Source organism: Pyrus communis, chromosome 17 (assembly GCF_041283825.1).
Source record: "Pyrus communis isolate YQ-2024b chromosome 17, ASM4128382v1, whole genome shotgun sequence".
Lineage (NCBI taxonomy): Eukaryota > Viridiplantae > Streptophyta > Magnoliopsida > Rosales > Rosaceae > Pyrus > Pyrus communis.
Window position 1 is genome coordinate 10,770,992 of NC_142581.1, and position 22,710 is coordinate 10,793,701.

General features: G+C 37.3%; 3 protein-coding genes across 4 annotated transcripts; all 3 read left to right on the forward strand.

Moving 5' to 3' along the window:
- The first annotated feature begins 439 nt into the window (after positions 1-439).
- On the forward strand, positions 440-4,673 carry LOC137749422 (D-3-phosphoglycerate dehydrogenase 2, chloroplastic). Of its 2 annotated transcripts, none has more exons than XM_068489517.2 (5): positions 440-1,265; positions 2,664-3,040; positions 3,234-3,344; positions 3,443-3,538; positions 3,619-4,673. In XM_068489517.2, the coding sequence occupies exons 1-5, from the start codon at positions 617-619 to the stop codon at positions 4,285-4,287; spliced, it is 1,902 nt and encodes a 633-aa protein (XP_068345618.2). In that variant the 5' UTR covers positions 440-616; the 3' UTR covers positions 4,288-4,673. The 2 variants fall into 2 exon arrangements, with proteins under 2 accessions (XP_068345618.2, XP_068345617.2); XM_068489516.2 differs by having other exon boundaries at positions 540-1,265; positions 3,234-3,348; positions 3,447-3,538.
- Positions 4,674-16,651: 11,978 nt separating this feature from the next.
- LOC148689455 (uncharacterized) lies at positions 16,652-17,963 on the forward strand. The gene is made up of 2 exons (XM_088688475.1): positions 16,652-16,999; positions 17,232-17,963. The coding sequence occupies exons 1-2, from the start codon at positions 16,730-16,732 to the stop codon at positions 17,961-17,963; spliced, it is 1,002 nt and encodes a 333-aa protein (XP_088544601.1). The 5' UTR covers positions 16,652-16,729.
- Positions 17,964-19,626: 1,663 nt separating this feature from the next.
- On the forward strand, positions 19,627-22,700 carry LOC137708127 (uncharacterized). Its single transcript, XM_088688844.1, has 8 exons — positions 19,627-20,128; positions 20,217-20,292; positions 20,596-20,725; positions 20,851-20,971; positions 21,493-21,584; positions 21,680-21,749; positions 21,854-21,936; positions 22,161-22,700. Exons 1-8 carry the CDS (start codon positions 19,805-19,807, stop codon positions 22,255-22,257), a joined length of 993 nt encoding a protein of 330 aa, XP_088544970.1. The 5' UTR covers positions 19,627-19,804; the 3' UTR covers positions 22,258-22,700.
- Positions 22,701-22,710: the final 10 nt, after the last annotated feature.

Below are 22,710 nucleotides of genomic sequence, written 5' to 3' on the forward strand. Positions count from 1 at the left end.
AGTCATAATCTAATTTTCATTTTTCATGTCATTTAGTTTACGATATTTTGTCGATAAATTTAGTCTCCCTAACATTGCTCTAAAATTAATGATCGCATTATATGAATTATAAATAATTATTAAAGACTCAACTGCGCTTTTTATTAAAGTGGTTTTCAAAAGCAACTTACATGCTACTTTTAAAATTGTTGTTTGGAAGATATTACTTTTAAAATAAGCAGAATATTTTATTTTTACTGTATACTTTTTACTGCTTAATTTTAAAGTGAAATAGCTTTTGGTGAAAAAAATAAAAAATAAAAAACCCCCAAACTAGACGTAAATATAGTCGTGCAACTGCAACCCATGATTTAGAGGACAAAAACTGCAGTGGCTGTAATTAAAAGTAACAAATTTTACTCTCCAAAACATACCTATTCTTAGTTTTTTTTTTGGATGAATATCAATTCTTAGTTACCTAAGTAAAAAAGTTAAAAGTTAAAAAATTACCCCAAATTAGGTTAATTTAAAACTCTGCTTTAAGATCCCAGAAACTTTTAAAAGACACCTACCCACCACAATCACACACTTTCCAAGAAAAAAAAAAAAAAAAAACACAAAAACATCTTCAGCTTCCATGGCTTGCTCCTCCATCAAGGCCATCTCCTCCTCCGCCTTCACGGCCTCCCCTCCGCCGTCTCAAACCAAACCACCACCGTCCATACCCTACCTTCTTTCCTTCCTCCACGCCACCTCCCGCCCCATCTCCTTAAAACTCTCCCGTTCTCGTTCCCATAATTCGCATTTCCATTCTTTTCTCATAACCAACGTTCTAAAAAAAGCCGAGTCATCTTCCGACACATATCTTTCCAAGTCCTTCCAGCTTCCCAATCCAAGGTCCTCAGATTCAACTCCGACCGTCCTGGTCACCGAAAAACTCGGAGAAGCCGGTCTTGAAGTCCTACGTGGCTTTGGCAACTTGGAGTGCGCGTACAACCTCTCCCCTGAGGAGCTCTGCGCCAAGATCTCGACATGCGACGCTTTGATTGTTCGGAGCGGCACGAAGGTGACCAGGCAGGTGTTTGAGGCCGCCAAAGGGAGGTTGAAGGTGGTGGGAAGAGCTGGTGTGGGGATAGACAATGTGGATCTGCAGGCGGCTACGGAGTTCGGATGCTTGGTCGTTAATGCGCCCACGGCAAACACCGTGGCCGCAGCAGAGCACGGGATTGCTCTGCTCACTGCCATGTCACGAAATGTTGCACAAGCTGATGCTTCCATCAAAGCTGGTAATTAACACATTTAATTTTTGTTGTTATATTACTTTTTTTTTTTTTTTTGTCAATTATCTGCAAATTACATGTATTAGGCAAGCACAGATTTTGGTAGGCCAACTATTTGGGTTCATTATTGGATTTGAGAAGTGAAAAGAATCCAAAAGGAGAAAAACAGCGTCTAAAAATCACTTATCCGTGAATTTTTAGCAACAAGGAAAATTCTAAATTTGTAGATTTAACTTTCAATTAACATAGATCAAGAGTTTTTGTGGTTTGAAGAACCCCCTGATTTGCTTAGGGATATTTTGTTAGAAGATATTCGTAATTTGTCTATGTATTGTCATTTGAGGATAGGTTCCCTTGTCGTAATTGGTCTATGTCTTGTCATTTGAAGATAGGTTTTCTTGTCGTAATTTGTATATGTGTTGTTATTTGAGGATGGGTTCCTTTCAGGATCAAAAATCTAAGCTAAAAGATAGACTTGATGGGTTTATTTTCTCACATGAGGAAAATAACTTGTGAAAAGTAAACATTGTTGGCTTAAAGTTCTGCTGATTTGATGTCACATGACATGCCGGGGTCGGGTTTCCGCTTTCGTACTTTTTCAGACTCTTTGTATTTAGTGGGTGTGCATTGAATTTATACGCCATCCGTCGCTTTCTGGGTAGAAATATGATTGTCCTACTCAACAAGTGAACAAACACGACTCTGTATATTATACATACTCTGTATATCTATACATTTGCATATACATAATTTGAATGGATGATGTTCAATCGACACATTCCAGAGGTGGGTGCACGTGCTTCACATGTGAGCATGGCATGCAGGAACAATTTTATTCCAAAGTAGAACGGGAATCAAATTCTATCTGGTATATTTTATCTGCTAATAGCTAGGAATGAAGGGACCCCTTTTGATTATCAAAGACAAAGATGACTGGTTGAGGTTATGAGGAAATCTAGCACTGTTAATGTACCCTGACAGAATTTGATCGGGATTCTAATCGAGAAATGATTTCCGCACTCCCGTTTTAATTTCCATGCGCTCTTTAGTTTCTTCTGATTTTGGACTGAATAAATCAAAGGAGAATTACAGGTTGGAAACAGGAGGAGAAATGTAGAAGTAAAAATGTTTGAGTATGATTGTTTCCGGACTAAACATACTGAATGATGAAAAAGCCTTAATTCCAATTACCATAATTTGTCAGATCATTAAATTTCGCTAATTTTGTTCGTTAAATCGATCGTAGAGAATTTTAGTTGACACATATTGTTTTAGTTTTGAGCCTTTCAAGAACACGTTGACACACTTCCTTTGCGCAAGTGTTAGGATGGACTGCATATTTCCTTTGAAGTTTTACTGCTATATCCTGCAGATAATGCTAATTTTGGGGCCGGATTTTTGCAGGAAAGTGGCAACGAAACAAGTACGTTGGCGTCTCTCTGGTTGGGAAGACATTGGCAGTAATGGGATTTGGAAAAGTTGGATCCGAAGTTGCTAGACGTGCGAAAGGCTTGGGAATGCACGTTATTTCGCATGATCCTTATGCCCCGGCTGACAGAGCACGCGCTGTTGGTGTGGAATTGGTCTCTTTTGAGCAGGCTATTGGCACTGCAGATTTCATCTCACTGCATATGCCTCTGACTCCTACTACATCAAAGGTGTTGAATGACAAAACATTTGCGCAGATGAAGAAGGGAGTCCGTATCATTAATGTTGCCCGGGGTGGAGTCATTGATGAAGATGCACTAGTGAGAGCTCTTGATAATGGAATTGTTGCTCAGGTATGATCCTCTAATTTATGTCAAAGCTGACCATGTTGAACATAGAACTGTATAAGCATGTTTTCGAGGCACAAAGTAATTTTTGCACACCACTTTTCTCCTTCTTCATTATTCTATTGAGGGAGAAACAACAGTAGTATTGTTTTCATGCATGCTAAACTGTGGTTATGTTTGTTACATTGTTTCGAAACAGGCTGCACTTGATGTGTTCGCAGAGGAGCCTCCATCCAAAGATAGCAAGCTAGTGCAACACGAGAATGTCACAGTCACACCTCATCTAGGAGCTAGCACAAAGGAAGCACAGGCACGTTTAATTTATCTGATACTGATCAAAACTTTATCGAATGATATATCTTACATCCTTTAACTCATCGAATTCTGCACGAAATGTAATATTTTCAGGAAGGTGTTGCCATTGAAATAGCCGAGGCTGTAGTTGGAGCATTGAAAGGTGAACTTTCTGCAACTGCTGTCAACGCTCCGATGGTCCCTCCTGAGGTATGTTTGTTTATTAATAGAAGAGGAATAGCAAGATTCGCATAAGATTAGTTAAGCTCACAAATTTTTCATGTTCTCAGGTTCTGGCTGAGTTGTCTCCTTATGTTGTGCTAGCCGAGAAGCTAGGAAAGTTGGCTGTACAATTAGTAGCAGGAGGGAGTGGGATCACATCTGTGAGGGTGGTTTACAAAACAGCTCGCGACCCTGATGACTTGGATACCAGGCTTCTCAGGGCCATGATCACTAAAGGCATCATCGAACCAATATCTGCCTCGTTTATCAATCTAGTCAATGCAGATTTCGTTGCAAAGGATAAAGGTTTACGCATAACCGAGGAAAGGGTAGCTATAGACTCATCCCCTGAGTTCCCTGTCGCTTCAATCCAGGTACACATTACCAATGTGGAGTCCAAATTCGCAAGTTGTGTTTCCAAAAATGGAAACATAAGCATTGAGGGGAAAGTAAAATATGGAAAGCCCCATCTGACATTGTTGGGATCGTTTGGCGTGGACGTGAGCCTCGAGGGCAATCTCATTCTGTGCCGGCAGGTGGATCAGCCAGGCATGATTGGGCAGGTGGGGAACATACTTGGGACTGAGAATGTGAATGTGAACTTTATGAGTGTGGGAAGAACTATTCAGAAGAAGGCCATAATGGCGATTGGAGTGGATGAGGAACCGAAAGAGCAGTTGCTAAATAAAATTGGAAAGGTGCCTGATATCGAAGAGTTTGTGTTCCTTAAGCTATAGTGAAAAACTAACGAGAAGGCTTCTGGTGCAGAAAAAAACAATCACTGTTGGCTTAAGTTGTGTTCTTCAGCAGTAAACAAAGAGGCCGGCCAGCTCTGCGTGTCCCTGGCTGCGCCGTGAATTTAATTTAGATGGTAATGTATTCCGCGCCAACATATATGATATGCCAGAAGCCGGGGTATCAGAATTGTTGTTTTAGTTAGTTTTCGCAATTCTTTACCCGCATTCTGCGAATCTTATCGCTGTTGTTGTTGTTGGATTATTGTCAGTGCTGGTGTAGTAGCATAAGTAATTCTTCTGCTAGTATGTGAACTTATTTGTTTGTGTTGAAAAATCGACAGAATGTGTGCAGTGGAATAAATGAAATAAGACACAATATTTACGAAGTTATGTGACTGGAGTATGTTCTCGGGGCAACAATGGTGCTTTCATTTATAATCTGTAATAATAGGAGTACAAAGATAACTCTATCTATTCTCTTATCTTTTCTTCCTCTCTTTCCATTCCTCCATAATTTCCTCTCTTTCTTTCCTCTTCCTTCCGTATGTTGTTTTTCTTTCTTCATTTGCTCATTTGCTTTATAGGCAAAGCTTGAGTGTTAGACAAAGTTTAATGGGATGAGTTGTAGAGTGGTAGTGGGATGTATTAATGGCCATCTACATTGAATGGCTTTTACAACTCTCCCCCTTGGATGGCTACAAATCTTCGATTAACTCATTAAAATCTTGATCTGTTTTGGATGATCCTCCTGATGAGTATTTCCCCTTGATTTCAAATTTTTTAGGTTGTGCGTGTCAATGCAATATTTGAACTTTTGTGGGCTCATCGTTGATCCTTCTGCTTCAGTCTCTTGCATAGCATAAGTGGTGTGCAACTTTTGTCTTTGAATGATCCTTCAAAACATTGCTTCTTCGCGACTCATCCATGCTTGGCAGCTTCAGTGTAAAGAGCCAACATCATATCAATTGTTCTGAGGTATTGCTGAGGAAATCTAAGACCTAACAACAATTGAAGATGACTACTCAAGAGCAATGCACAGGTTTGTGGCTTTATTCCAAGGACACCAATTGTCTTCGCCTTCTGGAGTTTTACCAAATACTGAGGCTCCAAATAATCAACCTTTGGTGGCTCATCTTTCTGGAGTTTTGCCAAATACTGAGGCTCCACATGATTTGTCTGTAGTGCCTCCTCCTTCTGGGGTTTTGCAAGTACTTGAGGTTTCACATGATCTGTCTCCAGTATCTCCTCCTTATGAGGTTCTACCAAGTAATGTATAAAAATCTCCTCCATTATGCCTGAAAACTTTTATTCCAGCTTGTTAGAAATAGAAACCCATGAAAATTTCTAGTTCCATAATCAATAAATAAATAAGGAAATGATGAAATATTATAGTTCCAAGAATATAAATCAATGAAACTTTTAACGGATGAGAATAGTGTTGTGCTAAATACAATAAAACATATACTTCATTAAAAAGTGGTATTTATGGATCAAATATCAATTCATCTTTACCCTCACGAAGATAAATGATCATTCTTAGTGTCTAAATATTGGTTAATCATTTGAGTATTCAACTCATAATCTTCAATCCATATGGTTCTTTAATATCATAAACATCATGGATAAGATTTATGTTGGCATATTGTTTGATTTGCAGCTCAAGACAATATTCATTTCAACACTTTATAATCTTTCTAGACTTTTCAGGAGTTTCAATCTAATATCATCAACTTTTGCAAGGGATTTTTGTATGTTGCAACAATATCATAATGAAAGTACTCACTAAGACAATTTATACCATTTATTGGTATTGAGTACATAATTTATGCTTTACCCTTCCAAGGTTTATTTCAAGCAATTTGAATTCTTCAAAGATTTTTTACACTTCATGACAAATTATCCTTGGGAATTTATACATAGCAACTTTCTCCCACGTATACTTAAGGGAATTTACTAATGGAGATATGATGTGGGAAACTCACAATCCTTCGTATATAATTCTCCATTCATATGTACTCGTTTACAGGTGTATAATTTCAGGTTTCAATTAGTAATCTTGTGTCATATCATGTGAGTGTACTTCATTGTATTACAAATGTCCATATGTAACCTCATTGGTTCAACATCTTTTGGCTATTTGTATTATATACATATATATATGTCCATTTTTCCACGTTCTTACAAAATTGTAATGGAATTGCCTTTCTCCATTTTGGCCAATAATTTTTTCTTTCGTCAACAAAAAAAGAACGAGACTCAATATCAACACAGCTTATTAATGAATTTAGTAGCTATTTGTAAAAACCAAAATTACTATTGGTTATCATCAATCCGTGATCCCATATTCTCATGTGCATGCGAATGCATAAAAAACTTTTCATTTCTTTGGATATTCATTGCCTCTTAAAGAACATTACATTATCTCTTCCAAGACAGTTATAGTTTAGAGAATGCGGATCATAACCTCCTCTTGAGCATTATAGAGCTTGGATTTTAATCTCCAGTTTTGGGAGTTCAGTCATTGGAATCTATACTTCTATCATGCTTCATGCATGAGACATCAAAATTCCCATATCCACGAATTGTCTTTCTGGGACCATGCGGCAACTGTCATGCTTTCGGCATGCAACAATTATGCTTTGGAAATGCAATAGTTTAGTAATGTCATATTCTTCTTCCTTCGAAGAATTGAATCTTTTGAGTTTGAGAGTCTGTCATGCTTCATGTGTGCAACAGATAAATCATTTGCTACCGCATTATTTTGTCCAACAGGGACATCAATTCTTGCAAGCACATTTGCAGCTAGTATATGTGATTTTATCACTTTCGTTGCATCATTAAATGCATTTAGTATTTGATTGGCAATACTTTGAAGATGAACAATTATTCTCACTTCATTTTCACATTGATTGTTTCGTGAATAGAAATAAGACAAAGTGGGTACATCCCACGACAATTCTTGTCATTCTTTTGGAATGGTATTTTCTCCCCCAAACGGCAAGAAAACTGTCTTATGAAAATGACAGTTTGCAAATCGCGTGGTAAACATATCCCCAGTCAAGGGTTCTAAATATTAAATGATAAATGGTGAATCAAATCCAACAAAAATTCCTAGTTTGCGTTAAGGCCTCATTTTAGTACGTTGTGGCAGTGCAATAGACATATAGACAACACAACAAAAAACTCGTAAATGTGTAATGTTTGGCTGGTGCCTAAACACTAGTTGTAATGAAGTATTAATGGTTGGCAACCTTAACCGAACTAATAATGCATCATGTAAAATGGCATGTTCCCATGTAGAAACTGACAATTTCGTTTTCATGAGTAAAGCGCGGGTAATCAATTTCATCCGCTTAATAAATGCCTCTGCCAAATCATTTTAAGTATGGACATAAGGAACATGGTGTTCAACATCAATGCACAAGAACATGCAATAATCATAAAAAAATTGAAATGTAAACTCTCCAGCAAATATACATGGATTATATCATTATTTACATGAATCAAGGAACTTCTGGTCCTTATTTAATAGTCCATGGACTGAGAGTCTTATGGCCTTTATTACAATTAAGTTGTGGCACTGCGGCACTTCAACTTACTGTACTCATCAAGGAACTCAATGTTCGATCTTGAGGATCAAGGGATTTCATGCCCAGTCTTTTTATATGATGATGATCAAGGAAATTCAGGTCTGATCTTTTTACATGATGGAACTTCGGGTCCAATCATTTTATATGATGAGGATCAAGAAACTGTAGGCTCTGATCTAATCAAGGAACTTCGAGTCCTGTATATACTCATCATAACAAAAAAAAGTATAATAAATAAATTAAAGCAATATGCGGTAATTCCAGCCATGGTAAATAAATTGCTTTTAAATAAATAAAGCTTGTGATAAGGGCTTTAATTCAGCACCATTCACATAAATAAATAAAAAATTAAAGTAAAGAGCAATAATTACACCCACTGTAAATAAATTGCTTTTAAGTATATGAAACTTGTGAAGGGTTTTAAACCAGCACCATTCACATAAATAAAGCAAAAATAGAAAAGGTTAACGATTAAGTCTCTGTTTTTTTTTTCTTTTTTCTTTTTCTTTGTATGCCACTTCCTTTTGTTTTCATCCCTTTTATTCTATTTTTATAACTCTTAAGTCTTTTTGTTTTTTTTTTTTGGTTGAAACAAGAAAATATATTAAAGAGAAAACCCTCGAGTACAACCGTTCCCTACAAAATCACATTGAAAAGCATGAAGAGCAAATGAAGGAATACAATGGTCCTAAATATGATAATCAGTAATAAGAAGGCATTGGCGAGTGAAGGCATCCGCCAGTTTCTAGTCAATGCAATAAAAAACGGTCGCCGTCCACTTGATATCTTCAATAATAGGAACCAGATTCCATGGAGTTGCACCCCGGTCTAACACTGACTGAATGACCAAGTTGAGTCACCTTCAACCATAATCTTAGTATGGCCCTTCCTCTGAGTAAAAAGAAGGCCCTCTCTGAGAGCCCTAGCCTCAACTTTAGAAATAGTAGCACCATTTAGATTTAAGGCGCCACCTCTAATAAACTGCCCATTATGATTCCTTAAGACAAATCTCGCTGCTGTATTGTCCCCAGCCACTAAACCGTCAAAATTAACTTAACAAAACTCTTATTCGGCGGATACTATTTAACAATTGTGGAAATATCATCAGTATTTCTTCTCAAATCTTTACCATTGGCTTTAAGATATCACTCACCCATAGATATAGCCAATAACTTAGATCTTGCATGGATGGGCAAAACATTTATGAACACCATATTATTATGATCATTCTAAATTTGCCAACAAAGAAGCAAACACAAGCTCAAATCACTAGGAACTTCCTTATCAACATACTTTAAAGAATTTAGTAAATCTACTACCGAGTCGAAATTAGCATTAGTGAAATTGCCCTGCTTAATTGAACAAAGGTCCCAAATCAATTTAGTGACACCACAATTAAAAAATAAATGCATTTGGTCCTCATCTACGGAATTATAAAAAGGACACATCTTATCACTATTAGTTACAATATGACTTAATCGTTTTCTTGTTTGAAGTCTATTACGAATGAACAACCATGCAAACTTCTTAACTTTAGGAGGAATATTAAGTTTCCACATCTTATTATCTTATTAATTAACTTATGCTTTGTAGATTGAGTCAATGTCCATTTTTGGATTCAAGTAGCTGATTTAACAAAGAACTTACCATTTGTATTTGGACCCCAAACAAGCACATCTTTGGAATCCTGCAAGGGAATTGTAATATTACAAATTTTCCTCACAATTTCATTACTAACCACTTATGAAAGCTTTCTCCTATCCCAAAAATAGTTATCAATAAATTCACTAACTTTCAAGTCCCAATTAATGTTTTGGTTGTCAATATTGGGTAAAAGATGGAACAACGGGTAAGGAAAAACCCAATTATGGGACCAGAACAAAATGTCCTTACCATTACCCACTCTCCATCTCATACCCTTAAGAATAACATCCCTACTTTTCAAGATACATTTCCAAGCAAAAGAATGATTCTATCTAATTTTATTATCTAGAAAACTTTCTTTTATAAGATACTTACTCTTTACTAACTTAACCCACCAGTTATCCTCCTCGATCATTACCTTCCAGCCCAATTTAGCAAGACAAGCATTATTGAAATGATCTAGTCTTCTAACTCCCAAACCTCCCATTTTCTTAGGAGTACAGATCGAATCCCAAGCCACTGGAAAGATTTTCTTCTCCCTACCCCAAAAAAAATCCCTACACTCTTTATTAAGCTTATTGACAATCTTGTCTGGACACTTAAAGCAAGACATGACATGATTAGGCATACTTGTTATATTAGAGTTAATTAAAGTAAGCCTCCCCGCTCTCGAAAGAGTGTTTGCTTTCCAACCGGCTAGTTTTTGCTTAACCCTCTTAAGTAACTCATTACCATTAACTTGGTCTTTCTAGAAAACAATATTATGAATTCCTAGATCCTTACCAATAGTAGTTTTATGTTGAAAATGTAAAATATTAACAATATCAATTCTAGTTGGAGAAGTTGTATTCTTGGAAAAATATAAGGACGACTTATGAAAATTTATTTGTTGGCCCACCACTTTAGAAAACATATTAAGGATTTGAAGAATATTCCTCGCAAACAGGAGACAGTCATCAGCAAACACAATATTTGAGATTTTAAATCCTCTAGGTGAGGAAAAAATACCAATATGAGAATTTGGATTATTTGTTAGGGTATTGAGGTGTCTAATTAATGGTTCCATACAAATAATGAAAATATAAGGGGACAATGGGTTCCCTTGTCTAACTCCCTGCTTCGGATAAAAATAACCATGAGGTCGCCCATTTATAAGTATAGAGAATGAAGGAGAAGTAATACATTCCATAATTAAATCAACCCAACGATTATCAAAACCAAATATAAGCAGAATAGACCGAATGTAATCCCAGTTTAAGTAATCATAAGCCTTTTCCAGATCCAGCTTCAGTTCTCCCTTTCATCTTATTAAAACCAGCAAACATTTCGTGAGCAATAAGAATATCATCATGAATGGCTCTACCTGGAGCAAAAGTACCTTGATTTTGAGAGATGCAAAGATCTAACAGAGGTTTTAGTCTCTTAACGATGATCTTTGTGATAATTTTATAACTAACATTACACAAACTAATAGGTCTATAGTTATTAACAGTTTCCGGATTATCTATTTTAGGAACTAAAACAATGTTAGTATGATTAATGAGTCTTAAGCTAGAACCATTTAGGAAAAATTCTTTGACCAAGCAGGAAACAGAGTCCCTAATTTGGTCCCAACAAACCTGAAAAAAGGCTGCACTTAAACCATTAGGACCTGGAGCTTTAAGAGCTCCAATACTACTCACCGCATCCCAAATTTCCTCATCTGTAACAAGAGACAACAAACTTTCATTATGATGATTAGAAATACATGGTTGAATGATATCTGGAAAATTACATAGTTCATCACCCGAGGGAAGACAGTCACAAGAAAATAGCTTTTTAAAATCGTGCACAAAAACCTGTTCAAGGCCTTGACCTACATACCACCAAAAACCATTTTCATCTTTGACTTTTGTAATTTCATTCATTTTCTTACGAATAATAGCCATAGTTTGAAAAAAAATTAGTATTTTTATCCCCAAGTTGCATCCAATTAGTTTTAGCTCTCTGAGCCCACATGATTTCTTCACAAAGTAACACATGATTCAATTCATCTCGAAGAGATTTTTCCATCATCAAATCAAGAGTTGTTACTCATAATTTTCTTTTGAATCTCATCAATTTCATTTAACAATTCTTTCTTTTTCTCCTTTAAATTGCCAAAAGTGTCCTTGTTCCATTTACAAACTAGAAATTTAAACTTACCAACACACACTCTAAATTTATCTTTAGGATTAATAATAGGGTCACAATGCCAAGAATTTTGCACAAACGTTTTAAATTGAGGATAATTAAGCCACATAGCCTCAAATTTAAACGAGAAGTAGTTATTCGTCTCCTCACTAGAACGTAGAGATAATAAGATAGAACTATGATCAAAACCAAAAATAGGATAGTTATGCAAATGATAATTAGGGAACATATTTAACCATAAAGGGTTGGCCACCACCCTATCCAATCTCTCGAAAACAACCGTATGATTTGTATGACAATTAGTCCAAGTAAAAGGAAATCCAAACACATTTAAAGACAAAGGGTTGCCACGATTAAGAAAATTAATAAAATTGTTCATGTCCATGGTATGGCTTTGATTACCTCCAACCTTCTCTGAAAGATCAATAATATTGTTAAAATCTCCAACTAAGCACCAAGGACTATTAATTGGATCTAACTTGAGGAACTCCTCCCACATGTCACACTGCATATGTTTTTGGGGAAAGGCATAAATGAAAGTAACTAATTGCTCTAAATTAGTAACTAAGTCCTTCACAGAACAATGGATATATCTCAGAGAGGAAGAAATTATACTAACAAAAACCTTTGTGCTATTCCAACATAAGCAGAGGCCCCTAGATCAGCCAATTAGATCACAGCAAAAAATATTGTCAAAATACTTGGAATAGAAGTTCCTAGGGACTTTATGAACAGCCACCTTAATCTCCATCAAGCAAAAAAGGTCCAACTTAGCTAAACTACAAATAAAATTAAAATTACTAGGAAATTCCTTTCTCCTAATACCCCTACAGTTCCACGCAAGCCACTTCATCAATCTAATTCTTCAATATAACTAAACTCTTCCATAATTGCAATTTCCGCACGGATTCTCTTTCTCAGACTCATCATCATAACAGTGGCACGAGGTGCACCACCACTAGGCCTAGGTTTAACAGCATCCTCCTCACAAACTTTTTTTTTTTGGACTCACCATTCCTATTTCAGGTCTCGCACTCACAAAGCCAACCTCTGCATTAAGAAAAGCAGAAACCACAATTCTAGTGTTCTCCTTAGTTTCAGCCTCATCACTTTTCATATTTGACATATCAACAACTAGGTATAAAGCAAGATCATTCATAACATCAAAGAAATCAAAATTCACACTTTTATAATCACAAACAAGATTATTCTCACATGGCAAGATAAATAACTCATCATCATAAAACATAGAGTTAATAAAATTAACACTAGAAATAACTATCCATCAATCCTCATTTTGTCCAAAGATAAAAAGAGTAGAGATAGAGTTTATGAACCCAGAGTAGCCACAATTCAGAGAGTTCACCCTAAGTTCATGTACCCGATTCTTCACCATTACCTTAAACATCCCATGAAAATTGAACCTTATTTTCACAATGTCAGGTTCTTGCATCTAGCCTTTAAGGCTATAAACATCTACGTTGCAATCTTGGTCATGAATCTCACCACAGCAACTCAAATTAAAATCTTTCAGGAGCTTGTCCTATCTACAGGTAAAGACTTCGCGACAAAAGTCGCCATAATAGAAAGAGACACTGGACAAAAACTTCCCAATATTGATGACGGTGACCCTGCAGGGAGGTCTCAATGTACCAATAACCATTGCCTTAACCCAAGAAATCAAACCCATAATCAAAGTAACAACAAAGGAAGGAGAAGACCCAATTAAAATAAGAGAAGGCCCCAAACAAAAACTTGAACACAAACGCCCCAAATGAAATATAAAACTCAACCAACTACCCTTAATCACTACACCAACAAAAGAAGCCTAAAACCCATACCCCAAAAGCCATGAAAATGGAAATGAAGACAAAAAAACTATAGACAAAAAGCATAAAAGCAAAAACCAAAGTACTTCCAAAAACCACAACCACAAACGACAGAAAACCAATAAGCGCCAAGACCCCCCAAGACATAGAAATAGCTCAGGAAAAAGAGGAATTGCAGATAAAAAACACGAAGAGTAGGGGGAGAACCGATGGCCGAAGGTAGTGAGAAGAAAGGCCAAGGAACGTTTAAGAGAACGCTTACCTGCCCATTATTGTCAAAAATCACAAGAAGACTTTGAATAATTAGTTTCTTTCCATCTTGCCAACATATAATTACGAAACGCCAATTTTTTGAGCAAAATTCAGATTGGTTCTTAAGCCACCATTCCCTGATTACACAACTTTTTACCCTACAAAAATTAGCTTTTCCCAAATTACCTTCTACCACATACTCCGCATCTAATTAACATCAAACCAAGTAATAATCCCAAAAAATTGCTAGAGATTAAGCAACTAAGCTCAAGAAACTCAATTAAGAGCGGAAATAAACCTCTAAAATTAACAAACCAGAACTCACCCATCCCATCAATTTTCTTCTGAACATTATCATTCACTCCTTGACTAGAAGCAAGAATGAGAAATTTGGTCAGACCATAAAAAATGGCCTCAATTTTGCGCCGACGGGCCCCCTGAGAGAAAACCCTAGCATCCTTATTTTTTAGCTACTTTTAACTCTTTTTAGTTAACCAAGAAGTGATAGTAACAATAAGTCTCAATTTGTGTTCTTCCTCCGGTGAGTTTCGAAAGAGTCAAAACGGTTCCCGTAAGTTTTGAAGTCAAGAGTAGTGCCTGCAACTTATAAGAAGATCAAATCGTTAGATTTAGCTCAAATTTTACTATGATATGGATAAGAGGATACCAAACAACTTTCATGAAGAAACAGTTTCGATCTAAGCTACTGAAAAAGGAGTTTCGGTACTCATAAGATGGCTGTCCAGTTTTCTACGGAATTGGAAACTGGGTTGGTGTTTTAAACATCTGTGATGATCATACCGTTGGAATTTTCTGAAAATTTTATATGTTATAGGAACTGGGTGGACGAACAACTTTCAGGAAGAAAGTATTTCAATCCGAGGTCAACAAGTTGGAGTTCAGAGGCTGTTTACATGGCTGTCAGATTTTCTACAGATTTTGACTCTGTACCCTTTTGCTTTATGCAAAGGATGATATACAGTCGTACAACAAGATATATAGTTGCTTCAAGAAAATCAGTAGTACAGAGATTTTGAAGATGAAGTGAAATGATTTTCTTATCTGTGAGATTTTAGCTCACAGAGGTAAGAGGTAGGTAGTGCTTCACCATATTTGTGGCGTTGTGTTTTTCACTGACACGAGAGTTTCTCGTGCTGATAACGTGTTGTAAAATTAGTAGTATGTGTGTTGTGGAATAAATGAAATAAGACACAATATTTACGAGTTTCCTCCACAGTCAGTGTGACTGGAGTACGTCCTCGGGACAACAATGGTGCTTTCATTTATAATCTGAAATAATAGAAACACAAATATAACTCTCTCTATTCTCCCATCTCTTCCTCCTCTCTTCTTTCTCTCTTTCCATTCCTCCATAATTTCCTCTCTTTCTTTCCTCTTCCTTTTGTATGTTATTTTTCTTTCTTCATTTGCTCCTTTGTTTTATAGGCAAAGCTTGAATGTTAGACAAAGTTTAATGGGATGAGTTGTAGTGTGGTAGTTGGATGAGTTGTAGAGTGGTAGTGGGATGAGTGGCCATCCACATTGAATGACTTTTACAATAGTATGGTAATTCTATTGAAGTTTTTCAATTTTCTTTTGGTAAATGTAGACAGTAATGCTAGAGGTTTAAAAATTAGCACCAGTTTCAATTATTAGATAGTAATTAGCATATAATTATGATTAATTAAGTTCACCAGTAAAATTCTTTTAAGTTTGGTATTCATTGGGTAATGTCTTTTTGTTTTGGGGGGGGGGGGGTGGAAGCAAGCTATATGCTGAATTAAGTTGGGCTTCCAGGCTTTGGAAGGGGCAAAATCTTGAGGAATTGGTGCTGCTACAATATATTTACCTTGCCAAATTGTGCATAATATGATCAATTGTGCGTAACATGGCGACCATTCTTAATGATACGATTATTAACACAATCATTGGTCTTGCATTGAAGATTTACCTTCAAAATATATTTCCATGAGCAACTTGATAAACTTTTAGTGGTTGTAGGCTTGATCAAATTAGAGATTAGCCAACCTTGTAATGCAAAGATCATTTTTTTTTTGTCAAATAATGCAAAGATCAATTTATCGTATTTGAATTGTAATTCTCTTTCCAACATGATGAGAAGTTTTTCAGTATGATACATATCGTACTATATCTAAAATTTAAGAGAAATTAATTAAGTTTCATTTTAGCCACGTGTCAACAGACATTCAACGATTAGGCAAGTGAAGCCGAGGCTCTGCATCCTAAGAGCAAGTCCAGCCCGGCACCAAGTGACTGGCACCAAGTGAAGAAAATGGCCCGGCACCCAGTGAATGAGCTCCAGCCCGCAAAAGTGACTGGCACCCATCCCGTGCCAGTCAAGAGCCCAGCCTAAAATGGACAGACCCAGATGCCGGTTCGTTTCCCTGGCGCGTGCACAACACGCGCGAGTCCAGGCGAGTAGCCGACATCAATTGCAGGCGGTGGGGCCCGTGTGCATGGCAAGTTGCAGCCGACTGTCAAAGGGCTACGTGGCCCTCCTCAGAGCCGTTGGATTTCCAACGGCTAGTTTTTGTAGGCCGTTGGATTTCCAACGGTAAAAAAAATTTAAATTTCACTTTTAAATTGGATCGTCCGATCACAGATCAACAGTCCACGTTTTTTTCACCAAAAATTAAAAAAAAAAAAAAAAAAGGCCCAACGGTCAGAAATTTGACCGTTGGCCACGTGGCAGCGTGTTGGCTGTTGGATTTGATTATTTTTCAAATCCAACGGTCCAGATTAATTACAACATTAAAATTTATTAAAAATTGTCAAATTTTTTAAAAAAAATACAGAAAAATTTTAAAAAATTATTATTATTATTTTTTCTATAAATACCTAACCCTCATCTTCCACCTTACACCACATTTCAATATTTTCTACACTTTCTACACTTTCTACATTTGAATATTTTGTACACTTTGAGAGAAAAAAATGACTTCGTGGAAGCTCAGTGAAGATGTTACGTTGTGTGAATGTTGGGTTCGCACTATTCATGACCCGATTACGGGTAATGAGATGGATAAGCGAGAAATGTGGAGTAAAATTACGAAATCGTTTTGCGATGTACATGGAAAAGATGCCAGATCTAGTCAAGGTCTTCAAGGTCGTTGGAAAAAACTCAACGCATCCTTTACTTGTTGGAAAAATGCCCTCTCTCATGCTTCTGGTAATCTGCGTAGTGGGACAAGTTTAGCGGATGAGGTAACAATATTTTTATTTATTTATATGCATTCCACCCACATCAATATTTTAATTTATTTAATTTCTTATGTAATTTTTATGTAATATGCATTCCACGCCCATCAATATTTTATGTAATTTCTATGTAATTTCTTATGTAATTTATATGCATTCCACGTCCATCAATATTTTAATTTATTTATTTGTGTTACACCCGTATTTTTTAATACTATCTTATCCCACATTTTTATAGACACTACAAGCACAAGCATTCTACAATGCAAAGAACCATAACAAATCATTCAACAAATGGGAATGTTGGCAAATTGTCAAAGATTGCCCTAGATACAAAATTGTGGCAACCGGTCCAGAAGTTGTCATGCACGGTATGGGTTTACACAGTTCGCCAGAAGCAGACACAGCCGAACAAGAAGCCAACACATTTGAAGACACGGAAGGGACGCCTGAACAAGTGCCAGAGACCCAACCGACTCGTCAGTCCCTCAGGCCTCAAGGTAAAAAGGCATCAAAGAAAAAAGGTAGTTCTTCCAAAAATGACTACACTAAATATATGGAGGAACTTACTCGTCAAGGTGAACTGAACATGGCATGGGAAAAGGCTAGAGATGAGGAAAAAGTTGCTGCTATGGCAGCAATTATTGCAGCTACTGAGGCTCGTGATGCGGCGGCTGAGAGACAAAGAGAAATAGTTAATCGAGAGAACGAGATGATTAGAGAAGCACTTCATCGAGAGAATGAGATGCTTAGAGAAGAAAGGATGGCTCAAACAGATCGTGACACTATGAACAAGTCTCTAGTAGGACTGTCTCCGAATTCAAAATATTTTTGGACATCAGAAAAAAGAGATGTCGTGCGAAGGAGGCGTGCAAGAGATGCCGAAACAAGTCAAGGGGGTTCCAGCTACAGAAATCCTAGCAACCAAAATCCTAGCACCACATATCCTAACTCCACAGACTTTATTTAATTTCTTATGTAATTTCTTATTTATTTTTAGAACTTTATTTAATTTCTTATGTAATTTCTTATTTACTTTTAGAACTTTATTTAATTTCTTATGTAATTTCTTATTTACTTTTAGACTTAAAACACCATTTAAACTTAAAATTACATAACCTCACCATTTAAACTTAAAACACCAAATAAAATTACATAACCTCACCATTTAAACTTAAAAAAAAAAAGAGCAAACACACTAAATAAGATTACTTAAAAAACAATACACCAAAAAAAGCATGCCAAATCCATGTATCAAAAGAAGCCACCGCTTCCAGAATGATGCTTTTGACTCCTTTTCTGTCGCCATAAGCGCTTTGCCATGCACTTGGACAGTTTTTCCATGTCCAGTGCATGCAGTCGATGCTTCCAATCATGCCAGGGAAGCCTCGCATCTCACCCTTCCTCAGAAGCCTTCGCATGTCCCTTGTCGTGGGTTGCCGAAGGTACTCATTGGTGTAGAGGGCTTCAATTGCAGAGCAAAACCGCATCAGGGACTCCAGAACTGTTGTTTTTCCCATCCTTGCGATCTCATCCACTTGATCTGCAGATGCTCTATATGCAAGCATTCGCAAGGCAGCCGTAATTTTTTGCTCAGGAAGAAGACCTAGAACATGAAAAGTATCCTCTTTTTGCACAAAATATGGATCATGGTTGCAAACATCACTCATGATTTTAGCGAACAAACTTCGTTGCATTCTAAAACGACGTCTAAAAACATGATCAGGGAAAACGCTGTTGGGAATAAAATAATTTTCCAAGAGATCTTTACCTCGTCTTTCCCTTCTTCTATCGATGTTTGCCGCACGTTCGGGTTTGGCTATCTGACCCATAGCTTCCATGATACGGCGGGAATGTGAGGCCCTCCGCCTTCTATGGTGATCATCCTCATCCTCCTCCATTGCGAAGGCCTCATCTCCACCTCCACCTTGGTCAAGATTGACCAATTCTTCCTGTTGTGCCAACAACCTTTTCTGCTGCTCTTGCAACTGTTTATACGCTCTCCTTGAAGAAGACATTGTAAGAACTCAAGATTTGAAAACGATAAAGAAGAATTCTGAGCTAAAAAAAAGGATTGAGTTTAGTGTGAAGATGGATGTAGGGATGTAGGGTTTATATGGACAAAAAAAAAGAAGATGAGGTTCTGGACAATGCCACGTGGCACTACGTGATTGGTTGAAAATCTTAGCGGAAATCTATTAAAAAAATAGTACGTTCGGATAATGACACGTGGCGTGACGAGATTGGTTAAAAATCTTATCGAAATCTTGCCTAAATTATTGTAAACAGGAAGTGACACGTGGGTTGTCGGGATTGGTTGAAAATCTTAGCGGAAATCTATTCAAAAAATAGTACGTTCGGATAATAACACGTGGCGTGACGAGATTGGTTAAAAATCCTATCTGAAATTAAAACTATTTTTTTTCTTATTATTTTATAAAAAAAGTATTTAATATTTTAAATGGACTGGGTGCCAGCGCATTTTGTAGGGGTGGAGATCGTTTGTGCCAGCGCATTTTTAGACTAGGTGCCAGCACATTTTTTTTGGGTGGAGATGCTTTGGCCTATTACTGTTCATTGTGTCTATTACTGTTCAATTAAGTGGATAAATGGGCTGGGTGCTGGCGTAAAGTGGATAGGGGTGGAGTTGCTCTAAACAGTTTCAGTTTCCGCAAATCCTAAATCGGCAAATTCCCAATCGCTCGCGGCAACATCCCATCCAAACTCTAGTCGTTTACCTCCGAAAAATCTCAACTCTCTCCCTCCCTCCCCACCTCTCTCTCTCTCTAGGGTTTTTGGGTACAATTCGACATGGCCGGCGCTGGGATCCACCCATACCACCAGCAATGGCCTCCCGCAGCCGCCGCTCCTCATCCGCAGCCTCCGGCTGTTGGCTCCATCGCTCCTCCTCCTCACCACCTCGTCGACAACCCAAACCGAGCCGTTACCGAAGAGGTCCGCACCATATTCATCACTGGTCTTCCAGAGGATGTGAAGGAGCGAGAGATACAGAACCTCCTGAGATGGCTGCCGGGATACGAGTACTCGCAGGTCAACAACAAAGGCGAGAAGCCTATGAGTTTCGCTCTCTTTTCCACTGCTCAGGAAGCCATTGCTGCCAAAGACGCCCTTCAGGTTAGCTTTGAATAATTTCTTACTGTTTAATTTTGATTTTTAATTTTTATGTTGAAATTTTGAGTTTTTGTTGGAATTTGGGGTTTAGGGTATGATTTTCGATTCGGAGTCGAAGGCGGTGCTGCACACGGAGTTGGCGAAGAAGAATCTTTTTGTTAAAAGAGGTGAGGATGGTGATCAAAGTTGTTTTTGTTTTGAATTTGAATCGAGAGTTTTAGTGTTTTCGGTATGTTCGTAGAGTATTACCTACATTGTGGAGTAATCAGTGTCTTTGGTTTAAAGTTTCGATTTCGTTAGCGGGATACGATGAAATTTCTTGTTTTCGGGAATGTGCAAATATCGGCTCTGTTGCCTATGTTTGTCATACCACATTATGTTGGTTTGAATTGTAATATCAATGTTTTTTGGTTAGCTAGAGAGTTTGATTGAATATTTTGTGACTCACTAATATGAGTTGGAAACTGTAGGAATTGTAGCTGATACAGGTGCTTATGATCAAAGTAAACGATTGCGAACTGGTGGTGACTACTCACAGGCTGGTTATAGTAGTCCATCTCCTTTTCATCCTCCTCCTCCACCTGTTTGGGGGCCACATGGGTAATCAAACATTGCTCATCTAATTTGGAAATAAAATTTAGTTGTTTCTGCTGTTCAGTAGAGCATATGTTTCCCCTTCCGTATATATCACATTTTCTCATGTGAGTGTTACTTGTGTGGCCCAGGTATATGGCTCCACCACCTCCTACGTATGATCCATATGGTGGTTATCCTGTTCCTCCAGTACCAATGCACCCTCCTCCTCCTGTACCAGCACCAGCACCAAGTAGTTATGTACCTGTTCTGGTAATCCACTATGCTTCCTGTGCGTAAAATGTTGGGTAAAAAGTTTGCATTTGCTAATTGATGAGTTCACATGAACCTTTAGACTGATTCACAAATTTCCTTTTTTCCTTGGATTGGGATGTGTGTGTGTGGGGTGGGGAGTTGAGATACTGATATTCATCAAGAGATATAGCTTGTCTAGCTATTACTTCGTCAAACAACCCCCGTGCCCCTTCTTCTCTTGTTTAGATAAATGAAGACATCATATATTGAAGAAAAAAGCCATAAGTGCAGCTGTAAAATGATACCAAACTAAATAAGCAGATTACCTTGGTTATTCATTTTTGCTTATTCTGCTCACAGTTCAAAGAATTTTTTCTTCCGTGGATGTAGCTTTTTTGTTTGTGTTCCCCACTATCTTTCTTCCTGTTTGTTGTACTTTTGTTGTTTCGTAGTGCTCAAATTCTTTGTAAATGTTGGTTGTTCATGATGCAGGAAGCCTATAATTTGTTCTTTTTTACAATGGTTCTTGTTTCCTGCAGAACACTAAAGATAACCCACCATGCAATACCTTATTTATTGGAAATCTGGGAGAGAGCATTAATGAGGAAGAATTGAGGAGCCTTTTCAGCTCGTATGAATGTCTCTCATCCCTTATCTTAGGATTTGTTTCTTCTCTATGTTTCATAAGAAAGATGTCATGCTAAACATGAATTTTTGGTAATGCAGACAACCTGGATTTAAGCAAATGAAGGTCCTACGACAAGAAAGGCATACTGTTTGTTTCATTGAGTTTGAAGTAAGTAATATTTATTTCATAGTTATGCGCTGCTCATTGATGTTTTCATGTTGGGATGCCCTTTTCTCTATTTTCTAAATGGATTTTCTGTATAATCCATGCAGGATGTGAACAGTGCCGCCAATGTACACCAGGCTTTGCAGGGTGCTGTTATCCCCAGTTCTGGTTCTGTAGGCATGAGAATACAATATCCTTTTGGAATTTTTCTGTATGGCTGATATTTAGTTTGTTGTTTATGCAACTTAATATTATTGAACCATAAATAAGCATAGGTTAAAATTTGTGCTAAATAACTTTTAAATATATATTCTGAATTTTTAATCCACCTCACCACAATTATATACGTCGCTTGTGACTTGTTTATGTTTCTTTTGTGATTGGCAATATATGTTTTTCCTTGACTATAAATGCATATTCGAAGAACCCATTTGGGAGAAGGAAGGATGGAAACCACCCTGGTGCTGTCCCTACTGCCAATGGAGCTCCGCCGGCTATGACATACCAGTAGCTTGAAGGGGATGTACTCTGTTCCTTATGCTACAGAAACACAACCACATGATAGGATGCATCTTGCAGCTGTTGCATGCATCCATTTCATAGTCACGTCATCAGCATTAGCATCTCTCCTCCTGTGAATGAATGCACATAGTGGCATCATGAACATACCATTTGGCCATGTTAGAACGTGTTTGTGACATGCATTTTCAGCAGTATGTGTTAATGCCTGGATATTAGGGGCTCAAATATTGTTATCATCTTATACCGTATTTGTGACATGCATATTTCAGCAGTATAACTGTTAATGCAATATTAGGGGCAGTAATTTGGTTATCATCTGTAGGGTGGTGCATGGGGCTGCAGATTTGTTAGATTGGAGTGTTTTTTGCTGTATTTTAAATTGTTGCACGTTGAAATTAGGAAGGCGTCCATATAGACATCTTGCCACTTTTACTTCTTTTTT